General features: G+C 37.1%; 1 protein-coding gene across 2 annotated transcripts in view; it reads left to right on the forward strand.

Moving 5' to 3' along the window:
- The window catches only part of LOC125667347 (uncharacterized), an 88555-nt gene that overhangs the window by 18060 nt on the left and 43775 nt on the right, over positions 1-26720 (forward strand). The window contains exons 5-7 of one of the 2 annotated variants that reach the window (XM_056147841.1): positions 3914-4022; positions 5720-7400; positions 13870-14832. In XM_056147841.1, the coding sequence (XP_056003816.1) occupies positions 5753-7400; positions 13870-13913 (1692 nt within the window). In that variant the 5' untranslated portion in view covers positions 3914-4022; positions 5720-5752 and the 3' untranslated portion in view covers positions 13914-14832. Of the gene's footprint in view, positions 1-3913; positions 4023-5719; positions 7401-13869; positions 14833-26720 lie in introns of those variants that run through there. The other variant, XM_056147840.1, reaches the window with a different exon arrangement.

The raw sequence follows: 26720 nt of genomic DNA on the forward strand, positions 1-26720 counted from the left end.
ATAGTGTTTAGACAGTGATCCAATGTAAACATCATTTACTCGCAAAATGCAGATTTCATACTCGCTTTCCTTGCTACATTTGGGTCGCTATTTGTATGCACTGGTGGCTAAAAGATATAAGACCTGGGAAATTTGTCAACATCGAAATAAATGTTATCCATGGTAAATAAATTAGGCCCCTAAAACCCGAGTTTTTAAACATATCTAACACTACTTTTACAACAAGTTGATCGACGAAGGTCGCATATGACGTCACTGTACCACGTGACTACCAATGCAAGGTGAAGATAACGAACAGTGATCAATCTCATAACTCCTACAAGCAATACAAAATAGATAGTTGGGCAAACACGGACCCCTGGACACACCAGAGGTGGGATCAGGTGCCTAGGAGGAGTAAGCATCCCCTGTTGACCGGTCACACCCGCCGTGATTAACTAGGCTTTTTGAAATCAGGGCTTAGATTTAAGTCCGTATTGTGGCTAATTATCGCAATACTTCAGCGAACGACCTACTACAATTAATTTCTATAAGCATAAGGAAGACAAAATAAAAATAAGTCTGTATACTTTGAAAAGGCGAGATGTGTCCTTTAATGCTTTGAAATAAACAATATGGCAGCTGCTACTAAACGTAAGACATGTGTTGATGGAAATAACAACAGTACTCCCCCAAAGAAGAGCCAAAAATTCAAAGAAAAATATGCAAGTACAGTGGAACCCCGTTATTACGTTTTGAAATGGTTTTGTGCTTTGAAATTTCAACGTAATATGCGGACTAACGTATTAAAGGGGGAACGTAATAACGGGGTTCCACTGTACTCTGTAAACATCTATTTGTTTCAAAGTCAAAAAGGTGGAGTTTGTATGATAAGTGTACAATCTGTTTGATAAACTTCAACATTTCTCACGGCGGGGAAAATGACTTTAAAACACTTGCCAGAATAACTGACACAGTAACTGTAAAATTGCATAATATACTAATGTAACAATATTTTTTACACGTCAAGTTTTAGAAAGTAAAATCAATAAAAGATGTATTTGATCTTTTGCATTTGTAAAATGCATAACAATTAGTATACAGTATAAATTCATTAAATTTGGATTTGAAGTATGCCTAAAATTGCTCAGGTTACATATTTATTCATAAAAGATCTCTAGCAGAAGCTAGGCGGCCCCCTGACCCCCACCTTATTATTTTCCATTTCATAATGTTGGCAGCTCTGTAGATGGAAAAATCTTAAGAAATATTTCTTGAACTATTTAAGCTAGGGCTTTCATACTTTAGTATATAGATACTATAGATAGGGAGGGGGGGGGGTCAAAAAAATGTCATCGGAATAAACATTGATTAAAATATCTTTTAAAAAAATATATTAATTTCCACTCAATATACATGTATTCAATTCTATTTAATAACCAAAGAAAATGTTCATGTTGGCACCGTTTTAAAGATGTCAGATATACTAAAACAGAAATATATGTTAACACAAGAAAATCACACTTTTTTGTTACACATAATAATCAAAATAGATAAAAACTTGTGAAAATGACAAATTTTGAATGTCAACAGTTTAAAAAACAAACTGCTAATTAATAAATATGTATAGATTAATTTTGAATATTGGGGAAATCTTGTATAATAGACATGCAGTAAAAGAAATTCCAGAATAGGAGTTACTGCCCTTGACAACAGTTTAGCTCGCATGAGCTGAAAGCTCTAGTGAGCTTTTCTGATCGCCTGAATCCCATGGGGATCCAGGTTAGATTAGGTCCTCGGTACCCACTTGCTTGTCGTGGGAGGCGACTAAATGGGCGGTCCTTCGGACGAGACCGCAAAAACTGAAGTCTCGTGTCGCAGCAAATGTGGCACAATAAGATCCCTCCCTGCTCAAAGACCATAAACACCGAGCATAGGCCTAAAATTTGCAGCCCTTCGCCGGCAGTGGTGACATCTCCATATGAGTGAAATATTTTCTAGAGGAACGTTAAATAATATTCAATCAATTAATCTGATCACCTGTAGTCCATTGTTTGTTTGTCCATCTGTTTGTAAAAGTTTTACATTTTCCACTTCTTCTCCAGAACCACTAGACCAATTATAACCAAATTTGGCCAAAAGTATCCTTGGTTAAAGGGCTTTCAACTTTGGTCAAATGAAGGGTCTTGCCCCCTTCAAATGGGAGATAATCACATAAATGCAAAAATAGGATGGGGTCATTTAAAAATCTTCTACTCAAATACCACAGGGCCAGAAGAGCTGCAATTTACATGAAAGCTTCATGATATAGTACAGATTCAAGTTTGATAAAATCATGGCTCCCGATGGTAGGATGGGGCCACAATAGGGGATCAAGTTTTACATACAAATATATAGGTAAAATCTTTGAAAAATCTCCTTCTCCAGAACCACTAGGCTAGAAAAGTACAGATTTACATGACATCTTCCCGACATACTGCAGATTCAGGTTTGTTAAAATGATGGCTCCCCGGGGGTAGGATGGGACCACAATAGGGTATCAAAATTTTGCATACAAATATATAGGGAAAATCTTTAAAGATTTTCTCAATAACCACTTGGCCAGAAAAGCTGAGATTTATGTGAAAGCTTTCTGACATCGTGCAGATTCAAGGTTATTAAAACTATGGCCCCTGGGGGTAGGATGGGGCCACAATAGGGGATCAAAGTTTTACACACAAATATACGGGGAAATCTTTAAAATTCTTCATCTCAAGAACTACTGGGCCAGAAAAGCCTCCTGACATAGCGCAAATTTATGTTTGTTAAAATCATGCTCACCAGCGGTAGGGGTCAAAGATTTGTATACAAATATATAGGAAAATATTTTTTTTTTTAAAATACTTCTTAAGAACCAATGGGACATGGAAGCTTCCTGACATAGTGCAAATTCAAGTTTGTAAAATTCATGGTTTCCGGGGGTAAGATGGAGCCACAATAGGGGATCAAAGTTTTACATACAAATGTAATGGGGAATTCTGCAGAATCACTGGGCCAGAAAAGTTTACATTTACATGAAAGCTTCCTGACATAGTGCAGATTCACGTTTGTAAAATTCATGGCCCCCGGGAGTAGGTTGGGGCCTCAATAGGGATTTAAATGTCACATGTGAATATATAGGAAAAAGCTTTAGATATGAGCCAAGGTGACTCAGGTGAGCGATGTGGCCCATGGGCCTCTTGTTTTAAATTATGAATTATTGTTTATCTATGGAAAATATAACTTTTTCAGTATCGATAGTTTACCAATTTTTGTGCTGAGTTTAATTTGATTAAAAATTTGGCAAAAACTTATGACATCACGTGAAGATCGATCAACCTTAAATAATCTGTGTAATCTACCCAAGTCAATGTACACCGGGTCATTACTTATCCTATCTGTGTTAATCTACCTGAGTCATTGTACACCGGGTCATTACTTATCCTATCCATACTCTTACTATCAGTGAAATGAAACATATCAGTGATTATATATAAGTGTCAGGGGGTCTAACATTAAAAGATGTGAAGAAATTGTGCACCTTGAGATTTTATGTACATATCGATAATTTAGAGATACACTTCAAAAACCATAAATTTCACAACGAAAACGGGAAAGTTGATGTGTATGATTAAGGTCACGGTCATTAATGAAGATCACGGTCAAATGAACGTAGCCAAACTTGGGGGCATGGAGTTTCAAAAACACATTAAAATTGTTCTTGTGGGGAAAAAATAATTCCATGATTTAATTCAGTTTTTTCTACTCCTTGAGTTAAAAATTCATATGAAAATATTTTATTCAAAGTTTGTCTGTCAAACACATTTAACTTGTTCTTCTTGTAAAAAAAATAATGCTGTATTTAACTTCTCAATGTTTCAACTCCTTTGTAACTTTTTCATATTTCCTCCTTCAGCATCAATTTTGACCACACAGAGTATCCTTAAGTAGGGGGACTCAACACTAATCAAAATCTGACTGCCTGTTTTGACGAAGGATTGGACCATCAACAAGTTACTGTATAGGTTTGTATATTATGTTGTACATGCATATTTCTTAACAGTCAAGAAGTCTTACAATTATATAATTATTGACTGGGTCTGAGAACAACATCTGTTTTGTTTGATTCAAGAATGGAATCTGATGTGTTGTCTGAAGCTGTAGGCAACATAATGTTCCAAGATCAAATTAAACTGCTGTTGTCCAAAGGGCATTTTTAAGTCACCTGAGTCACTCAGGTGACCTATTGTTGAAGATCTTCATCCATCGTCGTGCGTTAGCAATTGATTATTTTTAACTCATGGATAATTTCCAATCCAATTAGTTTCAAATTAAAACTAATAGAAATTGACAAATTTTCTCCTGTACAACTGCACAACTGTAATGAAATATAAATGCATAGTAATGTAAAGCAGGAAGGCTTTACCAAAATTGTACATGTCTTGGGTAAAGTTTTTGACTCCAGGTTGGGGCTTTACTTGGCATATAATGTTTATGTGTAAGGCATTTAAATAGCACATCTTAAGGTTACTGATACAACATTGAAACTAAATATTAAAGTATTTAGCAGGAGCCCTTTACCAAAATTGTAAATTTCATGATCTCAGGGATATGGGTTTTGGTTCTATATCTCGATTATGAGATTGCGTTTAATTTTGCTAATGCTGTATAAAAACTAAATGCAAATTTAGAAAAAGCAAAAGGGGATCTACCAAACTTGTGAATTTCACAACCCCGGGGTTCTGACTCATGGCCGGGTCCCAATCAGTCATGTAATATTAAATGTAACATGTAATGGCTTCCGTCATTATTAGTACGTACAGGGACATTTGTGTATTAAGAACACATCATGTTTTACACTGCTGCTGAGTATTAGAATTTAGCTTAGATATGCAGAATAGGAAAAACACGTAGATATCATATCTCTAGGTCAAAGGTCAACAAGAGTCCTGCTACTTCAGACATATGAATTATTAGGTCAGACTGTAGATCAGATATCTATAATAACAACAAAGTACTAGTAACAAATGAAATCATTTTACAGATTATACAATCATCTTAAGACATTTAGTGTATACAGTTGTCTAGGGACAGGTCTTGGATCATTGTTGTCCCACTCTCAGTGTTCTAAGCTGATCAGTCACATCTCTGTATCAGCAAGGTGACTCAGGTGAGCGTTGTGGACCATGAGCATGGAAGTAGCTGTGTTTGATTAGGCCGAAAGTAATCATTGCTTTGTTTCCACTAATACAACCGACTCTAAATTATAACCCTACCCTAGAAGATTTTTTGCATGTTTTCTAAAAAAGTATTATTAAAAAGAAATGGAGATGACCCTGGTCATAATATAGTTTAGAATATGACTTATAATATGAAAGCATATTCAACAACTGTATCTATAATGAAAAATGAGCCCCTTGTTTTCAGTATGTCAATAGATCTGCTAATTGAATGGAAATTGTAATCAGAATTCAAAACATCTTCTTGTCTTGGATTTAAATATAACAAATATAATTCATTTCCTACCAAGGTACTCTAATTTTAACTTGGATATTAGTGGAAACACAACCATTTATATTTTTGGCCTTAGCATTCAAGAAATGTACATGTCAAAAACAGGTCGATTGCAATCAGTGTGTGAAATATGTAGATCACTTGAATGTGTGAAATAAATGTATATTGTGAATAGGTTGATATTTACATGTCAGTTTAATTATTGTAGATTGTGTTCCTAAAGACCCAGACCCTCCACATCATGGACACACTAGGACTCAGCACTCAGCTAAAAGTACGACAATGTTCTCAATGTCAGGGAGACACTGAGTTTTACTGTAACACATGTAAACGTGATATGTGTTTACAGTGTAAAGAGAAACATGTCATTGATCTACATACCATAAACCATGATGTTGTGATTTACCGTGAGAAGTTTAACTACATCCCCAGACGAGAGATCTGTGTCAGACATCCAGACAGGTTCTATGAAATGTTCTGTCAGTCGTGTGAACTTTCTGTCTGTTTCCGATGTTTAGAGCACCGAAAACTCCAAATACTGGACATTAGAACAGCCTATCAAACAAAGCGACAACAACACCGAGAAATCATTGCCAACATCAGAAGTGAGACTCTCTATAACTGTCGTGTTCTCCTGGCAGGAATCCAAACTGATATCCAAACTTGTCCCCCACAAATCTGTCACCGTCAATCACAGATGTCAACAAAAGCCCAGAGACTGAAGGATCTGATTGACACTGCGGTATGTGATGTTAAAACAAGATACCGAGGTTTATTGATTGATAGAATACAACAAGAGAAGAGAAAAATGAACAGACACCTCACCCACATACAGAACTATGAAGACAGATATGAACAATCAGCAAACAGAGCGGTACAATTCCTCTTGTTTATAAAGACCAGTCGTGTCCCCCAGATAAAGGACACCCCTAATCTTCCACAACACCCGCTGCTGTCCCTGACTGAGGGATTCAACATGGAGGATGTCAGTCAGTTATTGAGGGGAATCCCAGAAATCCAAATGACAACAGGAAAACGACAAGTAGGAATAGACGAGTGTGTGAAACTGATGTCCACACCTGTATTACACACGTCTGTCTGTGTGACAGGTGTTAGTCATGTGTATCACATATTTCGTGTGATGTCAGACCGGGTCTGGGTCTCTGATTACAATCTTATCTTGACAGACACAACAGGAGACACTATACACTGTGTGACAGATGTAACATCATGGTATAGAGGAGGAGTACACACAGTGAACAGTTCTGGTGAACTGATTTATATAGACAGTGATTATAACATCAACAAACTGTCTGTGGACAATCACACAGTCACCACACAGATAGAGTATACATCACCATGGAAACCAGAGTGTGTGTACTGCTCCCCGTCCACTGGAGATCTGATGGTCGGGATGTGGAACTATAAAACAGGCAAGGTAACCCGGTACAACAGTAGTGGTCAACACATCCTGACCATACAACATGACAACAAACGTCAGACACTGTATAGTGATCCTTATTATATCACAGAGAACAAGAACGGTGATATTATTGTGACTGACTTGTCACGTTGTGCTGTAGTGGTGACAGAGCGCGGGGGGAGACATCGATTCTCCTACACAGGACCTCCATCAGGATCATCACTATATCCACGTGGAATCTGTACAGACGCGCTGTCACACATCCTGGTGTGTGATGATAACACCCACACAGTACAGATGATTGACAAGGACGGTCACTTCCTGTCTCTGTTACTGACACGACAACACGGGATAAACTTACCATACAGCCTGAACTATGATGATAAAACTCACCTTCTCTGGGTCGGATCACGGGACAACACAGTGTCTGTATATAGATATCTACAGAGGAGGTACTCTCTGACTGGTAAGTACTAGTAGTACTGTAGTTTATTGTACTATATCAGTCAGTATAAATAACATCAAATTCTACACAGGAATCCATTATAAATTATTGTTATGCTATGACATTGTTATGATAGTGATGTTTTAAAAAATGTACAGTGTAGGTTATGATTAGAGGTCATATCTAATTTTAATTACAATGTGGCTATATTTAGAGGTGTTGATTTGTTTTAATTACGAGGTGGTTATAATCATAATAATTAGAACTAGTGATTAATTTTAATTACAATATGGGTTATATCTAGGGGAGGAGTTAAGTTTTCATTACAAGTTGGTTATAATTATAGGTAATGTTTAGTTTTCATTACAGCATGTATAATGTGTGTTGTAATTAGAGATAGTGATTAATTCTAATTACAATGTGAGTTATAATTAGAGCTATCAATTAATTCTAATTACAATGTGAGTTATATTTAGAGCTAGGGATTAATTCTGATTACAATGTGAGTTATAATTAGAGCTAGGGATTAATTCTAAATTTTACAATGTGAGTTATAATTAGAGCTAGGGATTAATTCTGATTGCATTGCAGGTTATAATTAGAGCTAGTGATTAATTACAATTACAATTTGAATTATAATTAGAGCTAGGGATTAATTCTGATTACAATGTGAGTTATAATTAGAGCTAGGGATTAATTCTAATTACAATGTGAGTTATAATTAGAGCTAGGGATTATTTCTAATTACAATGTGAGTTATAATTAGAGCTAGGAATTAATTTTAATTACAAATGGGTTATAATTAGAGGAGGAGTTATGTTTCTATTGCAATGTGGGTTATGATTAGAGGTAATATTTAATTTTGACTACAATGTTGGATTTAATTACAACTAGTGATTAATTTTAATTACAACATGGGATATAATTAGACGAGGAGTTAGGTTGTTATTAAAATGTGGTTGATAATTAAGGTTAACTTAGTGTGTAGGTTTAATGTTAAATGATGTGGGTTATAATTACATTAAGTGAATAATATTAATAATATAATATAATTAATTTTAATTACAATGGGGGCAATGATTAGATGAGGAGAAATGGTTTTATTTAATATTTTGGGTTGGGATTCAATAGGTGTTCAATGGGGAGATTTTATTAACAGCATTCTGTTACAATTATTATCTTGTTGAGATTTGTAGAACATTGATCATTGCCAGTTTAAAACTTGACATGTTTATAATCTATTTCTTCTACTTAACTATCCTACTTTGTAAATATCAGTGATATTGACACAGCTTTGGTTTGTGGGATGTTGTATGTTTCTGTGATGGTGTGATGTTGTATGTTTCTGTAGCAGGTGTGGACAAAATCTACATTGTGTACTGGTTTGACACTGAGTATGTACATTACACCAGTCTCTGTGTGGAATAGCTATCATGAACTTAAGGGTCTGTATCAAAAGTCAAGGTCTGACAAAAACAAAACAATTAACACCCCACCCCCTTGAAACTAAATAAATGATGAATGTTGATCTACTTTGTTTTTAAAATTCAAGTTCTGATAACACTCTGAGTTGAGTCTTGTAAACTAGGTAGAAACAAATACAAATGTAGTTAGAATGGAATTATTTCAATAAGAGATCGCCACTCCATGTTTATTAAATGAAATTAATGAATTACAACTGATTTTGTATATAATTATATCGTATTTGTGACATTTATCGTAATTTCATTAAGTTACCTCAGGTGACCTATTACAATTGGTCAGTATGCATTGTCGGCCGCTATTTGTTAACAATTGAACATTTTAATTTCAACTTTTTGATATAAAGTTCTACCATTTCAATTATTGTTATGCCCTCCCCCCCCCCCCCCCCCCCCCCCCCCTTTCAAAGAAGAGAGGCATATTGCTTTGCACCTGTTGGTCAGTAATGTTGTCTGCTCAATATCTTGAGAACCATTCACTTGATCGTATTGACATTTCTTATGTAGGTTGGTTATGAGGAGAAACATACCCTTATTGTGTTTAGGTCAGAAGATCAAGGGTCAATTTACACTGGACATAGAAATATACTTTCTGCTAAATATCTTGAGAATCCTTTGCTTGACAGACATCAAACTTAGTACACTGGTACATCCCATAGAGTAGATTACCGCTACTGATTTTGAGGTTACATGGTCAAAGGTCAAGGATCAAACTAGACATAGGGATCTACCATCCACTCAATATCTTGAGAACCATTTGCTTGACAGACATCAAACTTGTTACACTGGTATATCTTTAGGAGTAGATGACCCATATTGATTTTGAGGTCACATGGTCAAAGGTCAAGGGTCAAACTGGACAAATGAATATTCTGTCCACTCCATATTGGGAGAACCCTCTGCTTGCCATACATCAAACTTGGTTCACTGGTAAATCTTCTGGAGATTCAGAAGATGATCCCTGTTGATTTTGATGTCATATATTCAAATGTCAGGGGTCAAACTGGACATAAGAATATACTGTTTGCCCAGTATCTTGAGAACCAATTACTTGACAGACATCAAACTTGGTACACTAGTACATCTTCAGGAGAAGATTACCCTTATTGATTTTGAGGTAACATGGTCAAAGGTCAAGGGTTAAACTGGACACAGTAATATATTGTCTCCTATAGATTAAGAATTATTTGCTTGATTGACACCAAACTTGGTATACTGGTACAGCATAAGGAGTAGATGACCCCTGTTGATTTTAGCCTGAAAAGCTGAAATTTACAAGAAAGCTTCCTAACATAGTGCAGATGCCAGGTTGTTGAAATCATGGCCCCTGGGGGTTGGATGGGGCCACAATATGGGATCAAAGTTGTACATACAAATATATAGGGGAAATCTTTTTCTCAATAACTGCTGGGTCGGGAAAGTGGAAATTTACATGAAAGCTTCCTAACATAGTGCAGATTGAAGTTTGTAAAAATCATGGCCCCCGGGGGTAGGATGTGGCCACAAGGGGGATCAAAGTTTTACAAAAAAAATATAGGGAGAATCTTTAAGAATCCACTTCTAAAAAAAATGTGGACCAAGAAAATGGAAATTTACATGAAAGCTTAAAGCTTCCTAACATAGTGCAAATTGAAGTTTGTAAAAATCATGGCCCCTGAGGATAGGATGGAACCACAACAGGGGATCAAAGTTTTACATACAAATATATAGGGGAAATCTTCTACTGGGTCAGGAAAGTTGAACTTTACTTGACAGTTTCCTGACATAGTGCAGATTCCCGATTTGTTAAAATCTTGCCCCCTGGGGGTAAGATAAGGCATCAATAGGGAATGAATTTTTAGATACATGTATATAGGGAAAATCATAAAAAATCTTCTGAAAAATCATTGGGCCAGAAAAGTTGACATTCACATGAATGCTTCTTAATATAGTCCAGATTCAATTTTGAAAAAAAAATCATGACGCCCGATAGTAGGTTGGGTTCACAATAGGGATCAAAGTTTTACATGCGAATATATAGGAGGCTCAGGTGAGCGATGTGGCCCATGGTCCTCTTGTTAATTTTAACACATTTGGGGACATACATGTTTTACAAACATCACTTGTCGTATTTAGTTTTAAGCATCTTTGGGACAAGGGGGCATGTATTGTAAATTTTAGGAAATCTGCACTCCTAGGGTCATAGGGGTTAAGTAAAATTTATGAAAATACCACATATTGACCCCTATGCAAAACCCTTTTCAACAATTGCACATTTGCAAGGTAAACTAAATGTATAATCATGTAGAATAGGAAGGCCTCTAATGAAATTGTAAATTTTATTATCCCTGGAGTAGAGGTTCTGACTCCATGATGTTCCTAAACTTGATGTATATATAGCGTATATGTGTAGAACATCTAGAAAACATATTTACTGCTATTGATATTAGACTGAAACGAAATAGATAGGTAGTCCTTATCTTTTTTATCAACAAAATTGTTTGGCAACCAACTCCTGGGTTTTCGCTCTAGGACAGGCCCTAATAAGTCATATTGAAATAATTTTACATTTTATATTATGTAAAGTATTTCATCAGCATAGGCATTTATGAGGGTCATTCAAGTTTGAAGACTACCTCTTTTACATTGTTGGTGAATATTAGAATTGAGCTTGGATTTTTTCTAGATTTCGTAGCCCTGAGGCCTTGTCAGTTGTGATACTTTTAAGTAATACTAAGGTGACTGATAAAGCATCTTGTCTTTGACAATACTGTTTATCATTCTTTTTATGCCCCCCGGAATCAAAGATTTGGGGATATACTGAGCGACAACGATTTTGTGGCATGTCTGTCTGTCTGTCAGTCTGGCATAAAACTTTAACCTTGTTCATATCTTTTTCACCATCAGAAGTAGAGATTTCATATTTAGTATGTTGGTATATATGCATTCCTTGTGGAAATACCTTTCCATTGGTACCAAAAACTGATTTAAGTCATATCTTTCGAATCGTTAGATGTGCTACTCTCATATTTAGCATGTGGATTTCCTGTGAGAAGACCTCTTCTTTGATTTCAGATTTTTTTTTTACCTTAATTGTGACCTTAAAACTGACCATTGACCTAGTTTTTAGAAATTAGAAGAAAAAAACTTTAAATTTAGTCATATCTTTTATAAACTGCACAAGAGGTTCAGTTTAATATTGTATTCCTTTCAGCCAACATTTACATTGGTTCCAAAATCTTAGACCTGATGACCTTAACAATGACCTTTGGCCTACTTTTAGAAAATATTAAATGTTTAATATCTATTAAATGGTTAGAGGCACTGGTTTAATATTTAGTATGTGCATTTCTTGCGAGAAGATCTTTCCATTGGAACCAAACATGCTGACTTTGTGACCTTGAAATTTACCTTTACATAAAATGTGAACTAGATGAAAGTTACCTCACATTCTCAGTATTGCTACAAAAGTTCCAGCTACAATGTCTTACAGTTCTAGTTTGTTGTAATCTGAGGATATCAGTGTTTCACAAACACATCTTGTTTATTCACTTTTAAATCTCATTAAATTGTCACTGTTTATACCAGATGTAATACGACACAACCCTCAGCACAAAAACACTGTTACCTCATTAATTAACACAAACCTCAGCACAAAACACATTGTTACCTCATTAACACAAACCTCGGCACAAAAACACATTGTTACCTCATTAATTAACACAAACCTCAGCACAAAAACACATTGTTACCTCATTAATTAACACAAACCTCAGCACAAAAACCACATTGTTACCTCATTAATTAACACAAACCTCAGCACAAAAACACATTGTTACCTCATTAATTAACACAAACCTCAGTACAAAACACATTGTTACCTCATTAATTAACACAAATCTCAGCACAAAAACACATTGTTACCTCATTAATTAACACAAACCTCAACACAAAAACACATTTTTACCTCATTAACACAAACCTCAGTACAAAACACATTGTTACCTCATTAATTAACACAGTCTTTATGAAATGAGTTGTGGTGTAAGATGGATTTATTACTTTTGTATAACTGTTTATCTGACCACATTTAGGGACACTTCCATACTTTCATCATGTGACTCTCTGTCATTACGATGCTGACAGATGTAATGAGTTTCTGTAATAGAGCTAAGTAAATGAAATCTAGTGTATTATGTAAGAGCAGTGTTTAATTTGTTTTGTGGTTAATTGTTGGAGTGAGGTACAGAATTTACGTTTTAGGTCATATCCTAAAGACCCGTGGCTAAAGAAAACATATTTCATTCCTCATTAGGCCTAATAGCTAATATGTGTTTATGTTGCACATATCCGATTATATCAATCATTGATCGATACAGTTCTTCCGATTATGACCTATTATCGATTATGATTTTTTTTCGGATTATCCAACATTAGTGAGACAAGCAGTATGGGTCTCTCGTCTTTCAAATCACACAATCCATATCACTTAGAATTGATTGTACAAGCATATAGAACTCAGTGTGGTAGACTAGGGACTATGGCCACTTCTAGCGAATTCTAAGCTGTACAACTGGTTCAAACTTCTACATACATAAAAAATGCTTGCATTGTCCATGTTAAGTTTTCTTCAGAGGTGGGTTCTATGATTGATTGTCCATGTTAAGTTTTCTTTAGAAGTGGGTTCTATGATTGATTGTCCATGTTAAGTTTTCTTTAGAGGTGGGTTCTATGATTGATTGTCCATGTTAAGATTTCTTTAGAGGTGGGGTCTATGATTGATTGTTCATGTTAAGTTTTCTTTAGAGGTGGGTTCTATGATTGATTGTCCATGTTAAGTTTTCTTTAGAGGTGGGTTCTATGATTGATTGTCCATGTTAAGTTTTCTTTAAAGGTGGGTTCTATGATTGATTGTCCATGTTAAGTTTTCTTTAGAGGTGGGTTCTATGATTGATTCTCCATGTTAAGTTTTCTTTAGAGGTGGGTTCTATGATTGATTGATCACCTGTCTTCTTCTATTAAAATTTCAGATAATCCAGACAGAGATGAGCGGATCACGGAAGATTCAAGTTAGGAGATTCAGGAATCAGTAACAGAGCTGGAAATCAGTGAAGAGTCCGAGACTGAAGAAAACTGTGAGGACCTGAAGTCTGAGGACATTGTTGAATATTTAATATTTAAACAGTATTTTATTATGACAATTCATGATAGGATTGGACAACAGACATTGACTATATAAGTCCTCTCCATAGAAGGGCATTGCTGAATCAGGTAGAAGTGGAGATAATTGTGTAGAGGAAAATGATGATAATGAGAAATCAGAGGAATCTGATGAGGACACTCCTGAATCTGACGAGGACACTCCTGAATCCCGCTGTCAGTGGTGTCTCAACATTTCCAATTGTCAAAATGAAGTTGAAATAAGTCAATGCATGCAAAGATATGTATTGTGTGATTTGAAAGACGAGAGACCCAAGGGCCATATTAGTTGTGTCATCTTTTATACGTAATGTTCCAAAACTCATTCTGTCGTAACACTTGACATAAAATTTTCATTTCTGAGGAGTGTTTGGAAAGTGAGTAAACTGATTCTGATGGTGAGGATGTTCCTGATAAAAAAACTCGAGGATGAGCAGAAACCATGAAATAGGTGATAACAGTGATGATAAGGATTTAGAGGAGACCTGCGAAAATGAGGATAAATCAGCAGATCTGGTTAATTACATTGAAATAAGACAGGTATTTCGCCAAGTAAACAAACGACTTTTCCCACTAAGTTCGTTGCCTTTCTTAGAATTTCTGTCATATTTGAAGCTGAAATGGTCAGTCACTAAAATTACCATCATGTATCCTCCAAAGTATTTATCTTCTAGAATATTGCAGTTCTGTATTGATTATATATTAAATTGTGTATATATTTAGATATCTGATTTGTTATTAACATTGCATTGTTTGAAGAATGTTATATCAGAATATAATATTTCCACGTAAAATCAGTCTTGTTTGAATTTATTTTGTCAGTGTTGGTAGAGACTTGATGTGTCTCTGTTACAGGACCAGGAGTATATTATTGTAAGGAGACTTTAACGAATACTTTAACTGTTAGATGTGGTTGTTAATTTGTAAAGACATCTTAACCGGAAAGTACCATAAATGCAGAATACTTTTCCGTTAAGAATACTTTATGATAATGACCTTAAAATCGTTCAGTTAAAGATATCATTTTACGCTCTTTACATAGTTATACCATATATCAACAATGATAGGATTTGGGGTAAAGAAATCGAATGTTTTCCCTCAATAAAGATTAACTGATTGCTGATTGTATAATATTCAACGTCCCTCTTGATAATCTTTCAATCACATGGAACAGTCACCAATGCCGTTGAAGGGCTGTAAAACATAGTCTTATGCTCAACGTATACGACCATGGGGCAGGGAGGAATTTTTATTGTGCCACACCTGTTTAACAACTTATTTGATTGGTTTGTTGGGTATTGTTTAGCGTCCCATTTGATTGGTTGGTTGGATATTGTTTAATGTCCCCTTTGATTGGTTGGTAGCATATCCTTTAGTATCCCGTTTGATTGGTTGGTTATTGTTTAACGCCCCGTTTGATTGGCTAGTTGTTTTGATATTGTTTAATGTACCATTTGATTGGTTGGTTGGATATCTTTTAGTGTCCCGTTTGATTGGTTGGTTGGATATTATTTAACGTCCCCTTTGATTGGTTAGTTGTTTTGATATTGTTTAATGTCCCGTTTGATTGGTTAGTTGGATATTGTTTAACTTCCCGTTTGATTGGTTGGTTGGATATTGTTTAACGTCCTATGTTCGGTGTTTACGGCCTTTGGGCAGGGAAATATCTTTATCATGAAAGGTGAAAATACGAACAGTGATCAATCTCATAACTCCTATTACCAAAGCAAAATAGTTGTTTATGCAACACCTGCTGTGACATTGGGCCTCGCTATTTGAGGTTTCATCCGAAGGACCGCCCCATTTAATTTCTTCTTACAGCAAGCAAGGGGTACTGGGGCCCTATTATAACCGGGATCCCCACGGAAAGGGAGTTAAAACTATATCATCTTTTGATAACAGATTTAGTATGAACAGGGATGTGATACATGTATATAGCATTTAAAACAATACAAACTGTAACAGACGGTAAATAAAACAATACAAACTGTAACAGACGGTAAATAAAACAAACAATACAAACTGTAACAGACGGTAAATAAAACAAACAATACAAACTGTAACAGACGGTAAATAAAACAATACAAACTGTAACAGACGGTAAATAAAACAAACAATACAAGCTGTAACAGACGGTAAATAAAACAAACAATACAAACTGTAACAGACGGTAAATAAAACAATACAAACTGTAACAGACGGTCAATAAAACAAACAATATAAACTGTAACAGACGGTCAATAAAACAAACAATACAAACTGTAACAGACGGTAAAACAAACAATACAAACTGTAACAGACGGTCAATAAAACAAACAATACAAACTGTAACAGACGGTCAATAAAACAATACAAACTGTAACAGATGGTAAATAAAACAAACAATACAAACTGTAACAGACGGTAAATAAAACAAACAATACAAACTGTAACAGACGGTAAATAAAACAATACAAACTGTAACAGACGGTAAATAAAACAAACAATACAAACTGTAACAGACGGTAAATAAAACAAACAATACAAACTGTAACAGACGGTAAATAAAACAATACAAACTGTAACAGACGGTAAATAAAACAAACAATACAAACTGTAACAGACGGTAAATAAAACAAACAATACAAACTGTAACAGACGGTAAATAAAACAATACAAACTGTAAAAGACGGTAAATAAAACAAACAATACAAACTGTAACAGACGGTAAATAAAACAAACAATACAAACTGTAACAGACGGTAAATAAAACAATACAAACTGTAACAGACGGTCAATAAAAGAAACAATACAAACTGTAACAGACGGTAAATAAAACAATACAAACTGTAACAGACGGTAAATAAAACAAACAATACAAACTGTAACAGATGGTAAATAAAAAAAACAATACAAACTGTAACAGACGGTAAATAAAACAAACAATACAAACTGTAACTGACGGTAAATAAAAGAAACAATACAAACTGTAACAGACGGTAAATAAAACAATACAAACTGTAACAGACGGTAAATAAAAGGATCAATACAAACTGTAACAGACGGTAAATAAAACAAACAATACAAACTGTAACAGACGGTAAATAAAACAAACAATACAAACTGTAACAGACGGTAAATAAAACAATACAAACTGTAACAGACGGTAAATAAAACAAACAATACAAACTGTAACTGACGGTAAATAAAACAAACAATAAAAACTGTAACAGACGGTAAATAAAACAATACAAACTGTAACAGACGGTAAATAAAACAAACAATACAAACTGTAACAGACGGTAAATAAAACAAACAATACAAGCTGTAACAGACGGTAAATAAAACAAACAATACAAACTGTAACAGACGGTAAATAAAACAATACAAACTGTAACAGACGGTAAATAAAGCAAACAATACAAACTGTAACAGACGGTAAATAAAACAAACAATACAAACTGTAACAGACGGTAAATAAAACAATACAAACTGTAACAGACGGTAAATAAAACAATACAAACTGTAACAGACGGTAAATAAAACAAACAATACAAGCTGTAACAGACGGTAAATAAAACAAACAATACAAACTGTAACAGACGGTAAATAAAACAATACAAACTGTAACAGACGGTAAATAAAACAAACAATACAAACTGTAACAGACGGTAAATAAAACAAACAATACAAACTGTAACAGACGGTAAATAAAACAAACAATACAAACTGTAACAGACGGTAAATAAAACAAACAGTACAAGCTGTAACAGACGGTAAATAAAACAAACAATACAAACTGTAACAGACGGTAAATAAAACAAACAATACAAACTGTAACAGACGGTAAATAAAACAATACAAACTGTAACAGACGGTAAATAAAACAAACAATACAAACTGTAACAGACGGTAAATAAAACAAACAATAAAAACTGTAACAGACGGTAAATAAAGCAAACAGTACAAACTGTAACAGACGGTAAATAAAACAAACAATACAAACTGTAACAGACGGTAAATAAAACAAACAATAAAAACTGTAACAGACGGTAAATAAAACAATACAAACTGTAACAGACGGTAAATAAAACAAACAATACAAACTGTAACAGACGGTAAATAAAACAAACAATAAAAACTGTAACAGACGGTAAATAAAACAATACAAACTGTAACAGACGGTAAATAAAACAAACAATACAAACTGTAACAGACGGTAAATAAAGCAAACAGTACAAACTGTAACAGACGGTAAATAAAACAATACAAACTGCAACAGACGGTAAATAAAACAAACAATACAAACTGTAACAGACGGTAAATAAAACAAACAATACAAACTGTAACAGACGGTAAATAAAACAATACAAACTGTAACAGATGGTAAATAAAGCAAACAATACAAGCTGTAACAGACGGTAAATAAAACAAACAATACAAACTGTAACAGACGGTAAATAAAACAATACAAACTGTAACAGACGGTAAATAAAGCAAACAATACAAACTGTAACAGACGGTAAATAAAGCAAACAGTACAAACTGTAACACACGGTAAATAAAACAATACAAACTGTAACAGACGGTAAATAAAACAAACAATACAAGCTGTAACAGACGGTAAATAAAACAATACAAGCTGTAACAGACAGTAAATAAAACAAACAATACAAACTGTAACAAATGGTAAATAAAACAATACAAACTGTAACAGACGGTAAATAAAACAAACAATACAAACTGTAACAGACGGTAAATAAAACAAACAATACAAACTGTAACAGACGGTAAATAAAACAAACAATGCAAACTGTAACAGACGGTAAATAAAACAAACAATACAAACTGTAACAGACGGTAAATAAAACAAACAATACAAACTGTAACAGACGGTAAATAAAACAAACAATACAAACTGTAACAGACGGTCAATAAAACAAACAATACAAACTGTAACAGACGGTAAATAAAACAAATAATACAAACTGTAACAGACGGTAAATAAAACAAACAATACAAACTGTAACAGACGGTAAATAAAGCAATACAAACTGTAACAGACGGTAAATAAAACAAACAATACAAACTGTAACAGACGGTAAATAAAACAAACAATACAAACTGTAACAGACGGTAAATAAAACAAACAATACAAACTGTAACAGACGTTAAATAAAGCAAACAATACAACCTGTAACAGACGGTAAATAAAACAATACAAACTGTAACAGACGGTAAATAAAACAAACAATACAAACTGTAACAGACGGTAAATAAAACAAACAATACAAACTGTAACAGACGGTAAATAAAGCAAACAATACAAACTGTAACAGACGGTAAATAAAACAAACAATACAAACTGTAACAGACGGTAAATAAAACAAACAATACAAACTGTAACAGATGGAAAATAAAACAAACAATACAAACTGTAACAGACGGTAAATAAAACAAACAATACAAACTGTAACAGACGGTAAATAAAACAAACAATACAAACTGTAACAGACGGTAAATAAAACAATACAAACTGTAACAGACGGTAAATAAAACAATACAAACTGTAACAGACGGTAAATAAAACAAACAATACAAACTGTAACAGACGGTAAATAAAGCAAACAATACAAGAACAAACAGAAAAGCACATCTGTGATTTAAGATATATAATTTCAAGGAACCATGGTAGATCTGAAGCAACAAACAGTAAACCCGTCAAATGAGCAGAAAATGTCCATTCCTGAATTAGTGTCTTCCTGACAGTCATTCCTCTTCGTAATTTCCGATGCGCAATGAAATTGGAGGTCACCCGTTCTGACAAATGAGAGCGAGATAGAGAGAGACACTGTAAGCGTCAGATTTGTAAACAATTTAATCTCCTGATTTTATAGAATATTGATATATAGTTTATCGTATAATGACTTTTGTATTGATATAGTTTAAACCAGTCATACATGACACGATGTATTCTTCATTCACTTCCGTCAATGTAACTCCTACCCACTTCATTCACTTTCATCACTGGAAATACTGTCCAATTCATTCACTTCCGTCACTGTAACTTCTGTCCACGTCATTCACTTCCGTCACTGGAACTCGTGTCTACGTCATTCACTTCCGTCACTGGAACTCGTGTCCACTTCATTCACTTCCGTCACTGGAACTCGTGTCCATGTCATACACTTCCATCACTGGAACTCCTGTGTACTGCATTCACTTCCCTCACTGGAACTTGTGTCCATGTCATTCACTTCCATCACTGGAACTCCTGTCCACTTCATTCACTTCCGTCACTGGAACTCCTGTCCACTTCATTCACTTTCGTCACTGGAACTTGTGTCCACGTCATTCACTTCCGTCACTGGAACCTCTGTCAATTTCATTCCGTCACTGGAACTCCTGTCCACTTCCTTCACTTCCATCACTGGAACTCATGTCTACGTTATTCACTTCCGTCACTGGAACTCCTGTCTACTTCATTCACTTCTGTCACTGGAACTCCTGTCCACTTCATTCACTTCCGTCACTGGAACTTGTGTCCACTTCATTCACTTCCGTCACTGGAACTCATGTCCACTTCATTCACCTCCGTCACTGTAAATACTATTCACTTCATTCACTGCTGTCACTGGAACTCTTGTCCACTTCATTCAATTCCGTCACTGGAACTCCTGTCTACTTCATTCACTTCCGTCACTGGCACTCCTGTCCACTTCATTCACTTCCGTCACTGAAACTCGTGTCCACTTCATTCACTTCCGTCACTGAAACTCCTGTCCACTTCATTCACTTTCGTCACTGGAACTCGTGTCCACTTCATTCACTTCTGTCACTGGAACTCCTGTCCACATCATTCACTTCCCTCACTGGAACTCATGTCCATGTTATTCACTTCCGTCACTGGAACCTCTGTCCATTTCATTCCGTCACTGGAACTCCTGTCCACATCATTCACTTCCCTCACTGGAACTCATGTCCATGTTATTCACTTCCGTCACTGGAACCTCTGTCCATTTCATTCCATCACTGGAACTCCTGTCTACGTCATTCACTTCCATCACTGGAACTCCTGTCTACGTCATTCACTTCCCTCACTGGAACTCCTGTTCACTTCATTCACTTCCGTCACAAAAATTCCTATCTACATCATTCACTTCCGTAACTGGAACTTGTGTCCACTTCATTCACTTCCGTCTCTGAAACTCGTGTCCACTTCATTCACTTCCGTCACTGAAACTCCTGTCCACTTCATTCACTTCCGTCACTGGAACTCGTATCCAGGTCATTCAATTCCATCACTGGAACTCATTTCTACGTTATTCACTTCCGTCTCTGGAACTCCTGTCCACTTCATTCACGTCCATCACTGGAACTCCTGTCCACATCATTCACTTCCGTCACTGGAACTTGTGTCCACTTCATTCACTTCCGTCACTGGAACTCCTGTCCATGTTATTCACTTCCCTCACTGGAACTCATGTCCATGTTATTCTCTTCCGTCACTGGAACCTCTGTCCATTTCATTCAGTCACTGGAACTCCTGTCCACGTCATTCACATCCATCACTGGAACTCCTGTACACTTCATTTACTTCTGTGATTGGAACTCCTTTACAAGTTATTAACTTCCCTCACTGGAACTCGTATCCACTTAATTCACTTCCGTCACCAGAATTTGTGTCCATTTCATTCACTTCCGTCACTGGAACTCATCTCCACTTCATTCATTTCCACCACTTGAACTCATCTCCACTTTATTCACTTCCATCACTGAAACTCCTTCCCACTTCATTCACTTCCGTCACTGGAACTGCTGTCTAATTCATTCACTTCCGTTACTGTAACTCATGTCCATGTCATTCACTTCAATCACTGGAACTTCTGTCCATTTCATTCCGTCACTGGAACTCCTGTCCACTTTATTCACTTCCATCACTGGAACTCCTGTCTACGTCATTCACTTCCATCACTGGAACTCCTGTCTACGTCATTCACTTCCCTCACTGGAACTCCTGTTCACTTCATTCACTTCCGTCACAAAAATTCCTATCTACATCATTCACTTCCGTAACTGGAACTTGTGTCCACTTCATTCACTTCCGTCTCTGAAGCTCGTGTCCACTTCATTCACTTCCGTCACTGAAACTCCTGTCCACTTCATTCACTTCCGTCACTGGAACTCGTATCCAGGTCATTCACTTCCATCACTGGAACTCATTTCTACATTATTCACTTCCGTCTCTGGAACTCCTGTCCACTTCATTCACGTCCATCACTGGAACTCCTGTCCACATCATTCACTTCCGTCACTGGAACTTGTGTCCACTTCATTCACGTCCGTCACTGGAACTCCTGTCCATGTTATTCACTTCCCTCACTGGAACTCATGTCCATGTTATTCTCTTCCGTCACTGGAACCTTTGTCCATTTCATTCCGTCACTGGAACTCCTGTCCACGTCATTCACATCCATCACTGGAACTCCTGTACACTTCATTTACTTCTGTGATTGGAACTCCTTTACAAGTCATTAACTTCCCTCACTGGAACTCGTATCCACTTAATTCACTTCCGTCACCAGAACTTGTGTCCATTTCATTCACTTCCGTCACTGGAACTCATCTCCACTTCATTCATTTCCACCACTTGAACTCATCTCCACTTTATTCACTTCCATCACTGAAACTCCTTCCCACTTCATTCACTTCCATCACTGGAACTGCTGTCTAATTCATTCACTTCCGTTACTGTAACTCATGTCCATGTCATTCACTTCAATCACTGGAACTTCTGTCCATTTAATTCCGTCGCTGGAACTCCTGTCCACGTCCTTCAATTCCATCACTGGAACTCATGTCTACGTTATTCACTTCCGTCACTGGAACTCGTGTCTACTTCATTCACTTCCGTCACTGGAACTCCTGTCTACTTCATTCACTTCCGTCACTGGCACTCCTGTCCACTTCATTCACTTCCGTCACTGAAACTCGTGTCCACTTCATTCACTTCCGTCACTGAAACTCCTGTCCACTTCATTCACTTTCGTCACTGGAACTCGTGTCCACTTCATTCACTTCTGTCACTGGAACTCCTGTCCACATCATTCACTTCCCTCACTGGAACTCATGTCCATGTTATTCACTTCCGTCACTGGAACCTCTGTCCATTTCATTCCGTCACTGGAACTCCTGTTCACTTTATTCACTTTCATCACTGGAACTCCTGTCTACGTCATTCACTTCCATCACTGGAACTCCTGTCTACGTCATTCACTTCCCTCACTGGAACTCCTGTTCACTTCATTCACTTCCGTCACAAAAATTCCTATCTACATCATTCACTTCCGTAACTGGAACTTGTGTCCACTTCATTCACTTCCGTCTCTGAAACTCGTGTCCACTTCATTCACTTCCGTCACTGAAACTCCTGTCCACTTCATTCACTTCCGTCACTGGAACTCGTATCCAGGTCATTCACTTCCATCACTGGAACTCATTTCTACGTTATTCACTTCCGTCTCTGGAACTCCTGTCCACTTCATTCACGTCCATCACTGGAACTCCTGTCCACATCATTCACTTCCGTCACTGGAACTTGTGTCCACTTCATTCACTTCCGTCACTGGAACTCCTGTCCATGTTATTCACTTCCCTCACTGGAACTCATGTCCATGTTATTCTCTTCCATCACTGGAACCTCTGTCCATTTCATTCCGTCACTGGAACTCCTGTCCACGTCATTCACATCCATCACTGGAACTCCTGTACACTTCATTTACTTCTGTGATTGGAACTCCTTTACAAGTTATTAACTTCCCTCACTGGAACTCGTATCCACTTAATTCACTTCCGTCACCAGAACTTGTGTCCATTTCATTCACTTCCGTCACTGGAACTCATCTCCACTTCATTCATTTCCACCACTTGAACTCATCTCCACTTTATTCACTTCCATCACTGAAACTCCTTCCCACTTCATTCACTTCCGTCACTGGAACTGCTGTCTAATTCATTCACTTCCGTTACTGTAACTCATGTCCATGTCATTCACTTCAATCACTGGAACTTCTGTCTATTTAATTCCGTCGCTGGAACTCCTGTCCACGTCCTTCACTTCCATCACTGGAACTCATGTCTATGTTATTCACTTCCATCACTGGAACTCGTGTCTACTTCATTCACTTCCATCACTGGAACTCCTGTCTACTTCATTCACTTCCGTCACTGGCACTCCTGTCCACTTCATTCACTTCCGTCACTGGAACTCATGTCCACTTCATTCACTTCCGTCACTGAAACTCGTGTCCACTTCATTCACTTCCGTCACTGAAACTCCTGTCCACTTCATTCACTTTCGTCACTGGAACTCGTGTCCACTTCATTCACTTCTGTCACTGGAACTCCTGTCCACATCATTCACTTCCCTCACTGGAACTCATGTCCATGTTATTCACTTCCGTCACTGGAACCTCTGTCCATTTCATTCCGTCACTGGAACTCCTGTCCACTTCCTTCACTTCCATCACTGGAATTCATGTCCAGTCATTCACTTCCGTCACTGGAACTCCTGTCCAAGTCATTCACTTCCGTCACTGGAACTCGTGTCCACGTCATTTACATCCACCACTGGAACTACTGTTCACTTCATTTATTTCCATCACTGAAACTCCTGTGTACTGCATTCACTTCCATCACTGGAACTCCTGTCCACTTCATTCACTTCCGTCACTGGAAATACTGTTCACTTCCATCACTTCCGTCACTGGAACTCCTGTTCACTTCATTCACTTCTGTCGCTTGAACATTCACTTCCGTCACTAAAAAGTCCTGTCCACATCATTCACTTCCGTCACTGGAATTCCTGTCCACTTCATTCACTTCCGTCACTGGTACTCCTGTTCACTTCATTCACTTCCGTCACAAAAATTCCCTATCTACATCATTCACTTCCGTAACTGGAACTTGTGTCCACTTCATTCACTTCCGTCTCTGAAACTCGTGTCCACTTCATTCACTTCCGTCACTGAAACTCCTGTCCACTTCATTCACTTCCATCACTGGAACCCCTGTCCACGTCATTTACATCCACCACTGGAACTACTGTTCACTTCATTTATTTCCGTCACTCAAACTCCTGTGTACTGCATTCACTTCCGCCACTGGAACTTGTATCCATGTCATACACTTCCATCACTGGAACTCCTGTGTACTGCATTCACTTCCGTCACCAGAACTTGTGTCCATTTCATTCACTTCCGTCACTGGAACTCATCTCCACTTCATTCATTTCCACCACTTGAACTCATCTCCACTTTATTCACTTCCGTCACTGAAACTCCTTCCCACTTCATTCACTTCCGTCACTGGAACTGCTGTCTAATTCATTCACTTCCGTTACTGTAACTCATGTCCATGTCATTCACTTCAATCACTGGAACTTCTGTCCATTTCATTCCGTCGCTGGAACTCCTGTCCACGTCCTTCACTTCCATCACTGGATCTCCTGTCAACGTCATTCACTTCCCTCACTGGAACTTCTGTCCACGTCATTCACTTCCTTCACTGGAACTCATGTCTATGTTATTCACTTCCGTCACTTAAACTCCTGTCTACCTCATTCACTTCCATCACTGGAACTCCTGTTCACTTTATTCACTTCCGTCACTGGAAATACTGTCCACATCATTCACTTCCGTCACTGGGACTTATGTCCACATCATTCACTTCCGTCACTGGGACTTATGTCCACGTCATTCACTTTTGTCACTGGAACTCATGTCCACTTCATTCACTTCTGTCACTGGAACTCGTGTCCACTTCATTCACTTCCATCACTGGAAATACTGTACACTTCATTCACTTCCGTCACTGGAACTCCTGTCCACTTCATTCACTTCCGTCACTGGAAATACTGTTCACTTCATTTTTTTCCGTCACTGGCACTCCTGCCACTTCATTCACTTCCGTCACTGTATCTCCTGTCCACGTCATTCACTTCCGTCACTGGAACCCCTGTCCACGTCATTTACATCCACCACTGAAACTACTGTTCACTTCATTTCTTTCCGTCACTCAAACTCCTGTGTACTGCATTCACTTCCGCCACTGGAACTCGTGTCCACTTCATTCACTTCCGTCACTGAAACTCGTGTCCACTTCATTCACTTCCGTCACTGAAACTCCTGTCCACGTCATTCACTTCCGTCACTGGAACTCGTGTCCACTTCATTCACTTCCGTCACTGAAACTCGTGTCCACTTCATTCACTTCCGTCACTGAAACTCCTGTCCACTTCATTCACTTTCGTCACTGGAACTCGTGTCCACTTCATTCACTTCTGTCACTGGAACTCCTGTCCACATCATTCACTTCCCTCACTGGAACTCATGTCCATGTTATTCACTTCCGTCACTGGAACCTCTGTCCATTTCATTCCGTCACTGGAACTCCTGTCCACTTCCTTCACTTCCATCACTGGAATTCATGTCCAGTCATTCACTTCCGTCACTGGAACTCCTGTCCAAGTCATTCACTTCCGTCACTGGAACTCGTGTCCACGTCATTTACATCCACCACTGGAACTACTGTTCACTTCATTTATTTCCGTCACTGAAACTCCTGTGTACTGCATTCACTTCCATCACTGGAACTCCTGTCCACTTCATTCACTTCCGTCACTGGAAATACTGTTCACTTCCAT

This window comes from Ostrea edulis, chromosome 8, assembly GCF_947568905.1.
Source record: "Ostrea edulis chromosome 8, xbOstEdul1.1, whole genome shotgun sequence".
Classification (NCBI taxonomy): domain Eukaryota; kingdom Metazoa; phylum Mollusca; class Bivalvia; order Ostreida; family Ostreidae; genus Ostrea; species Ostrea edulis.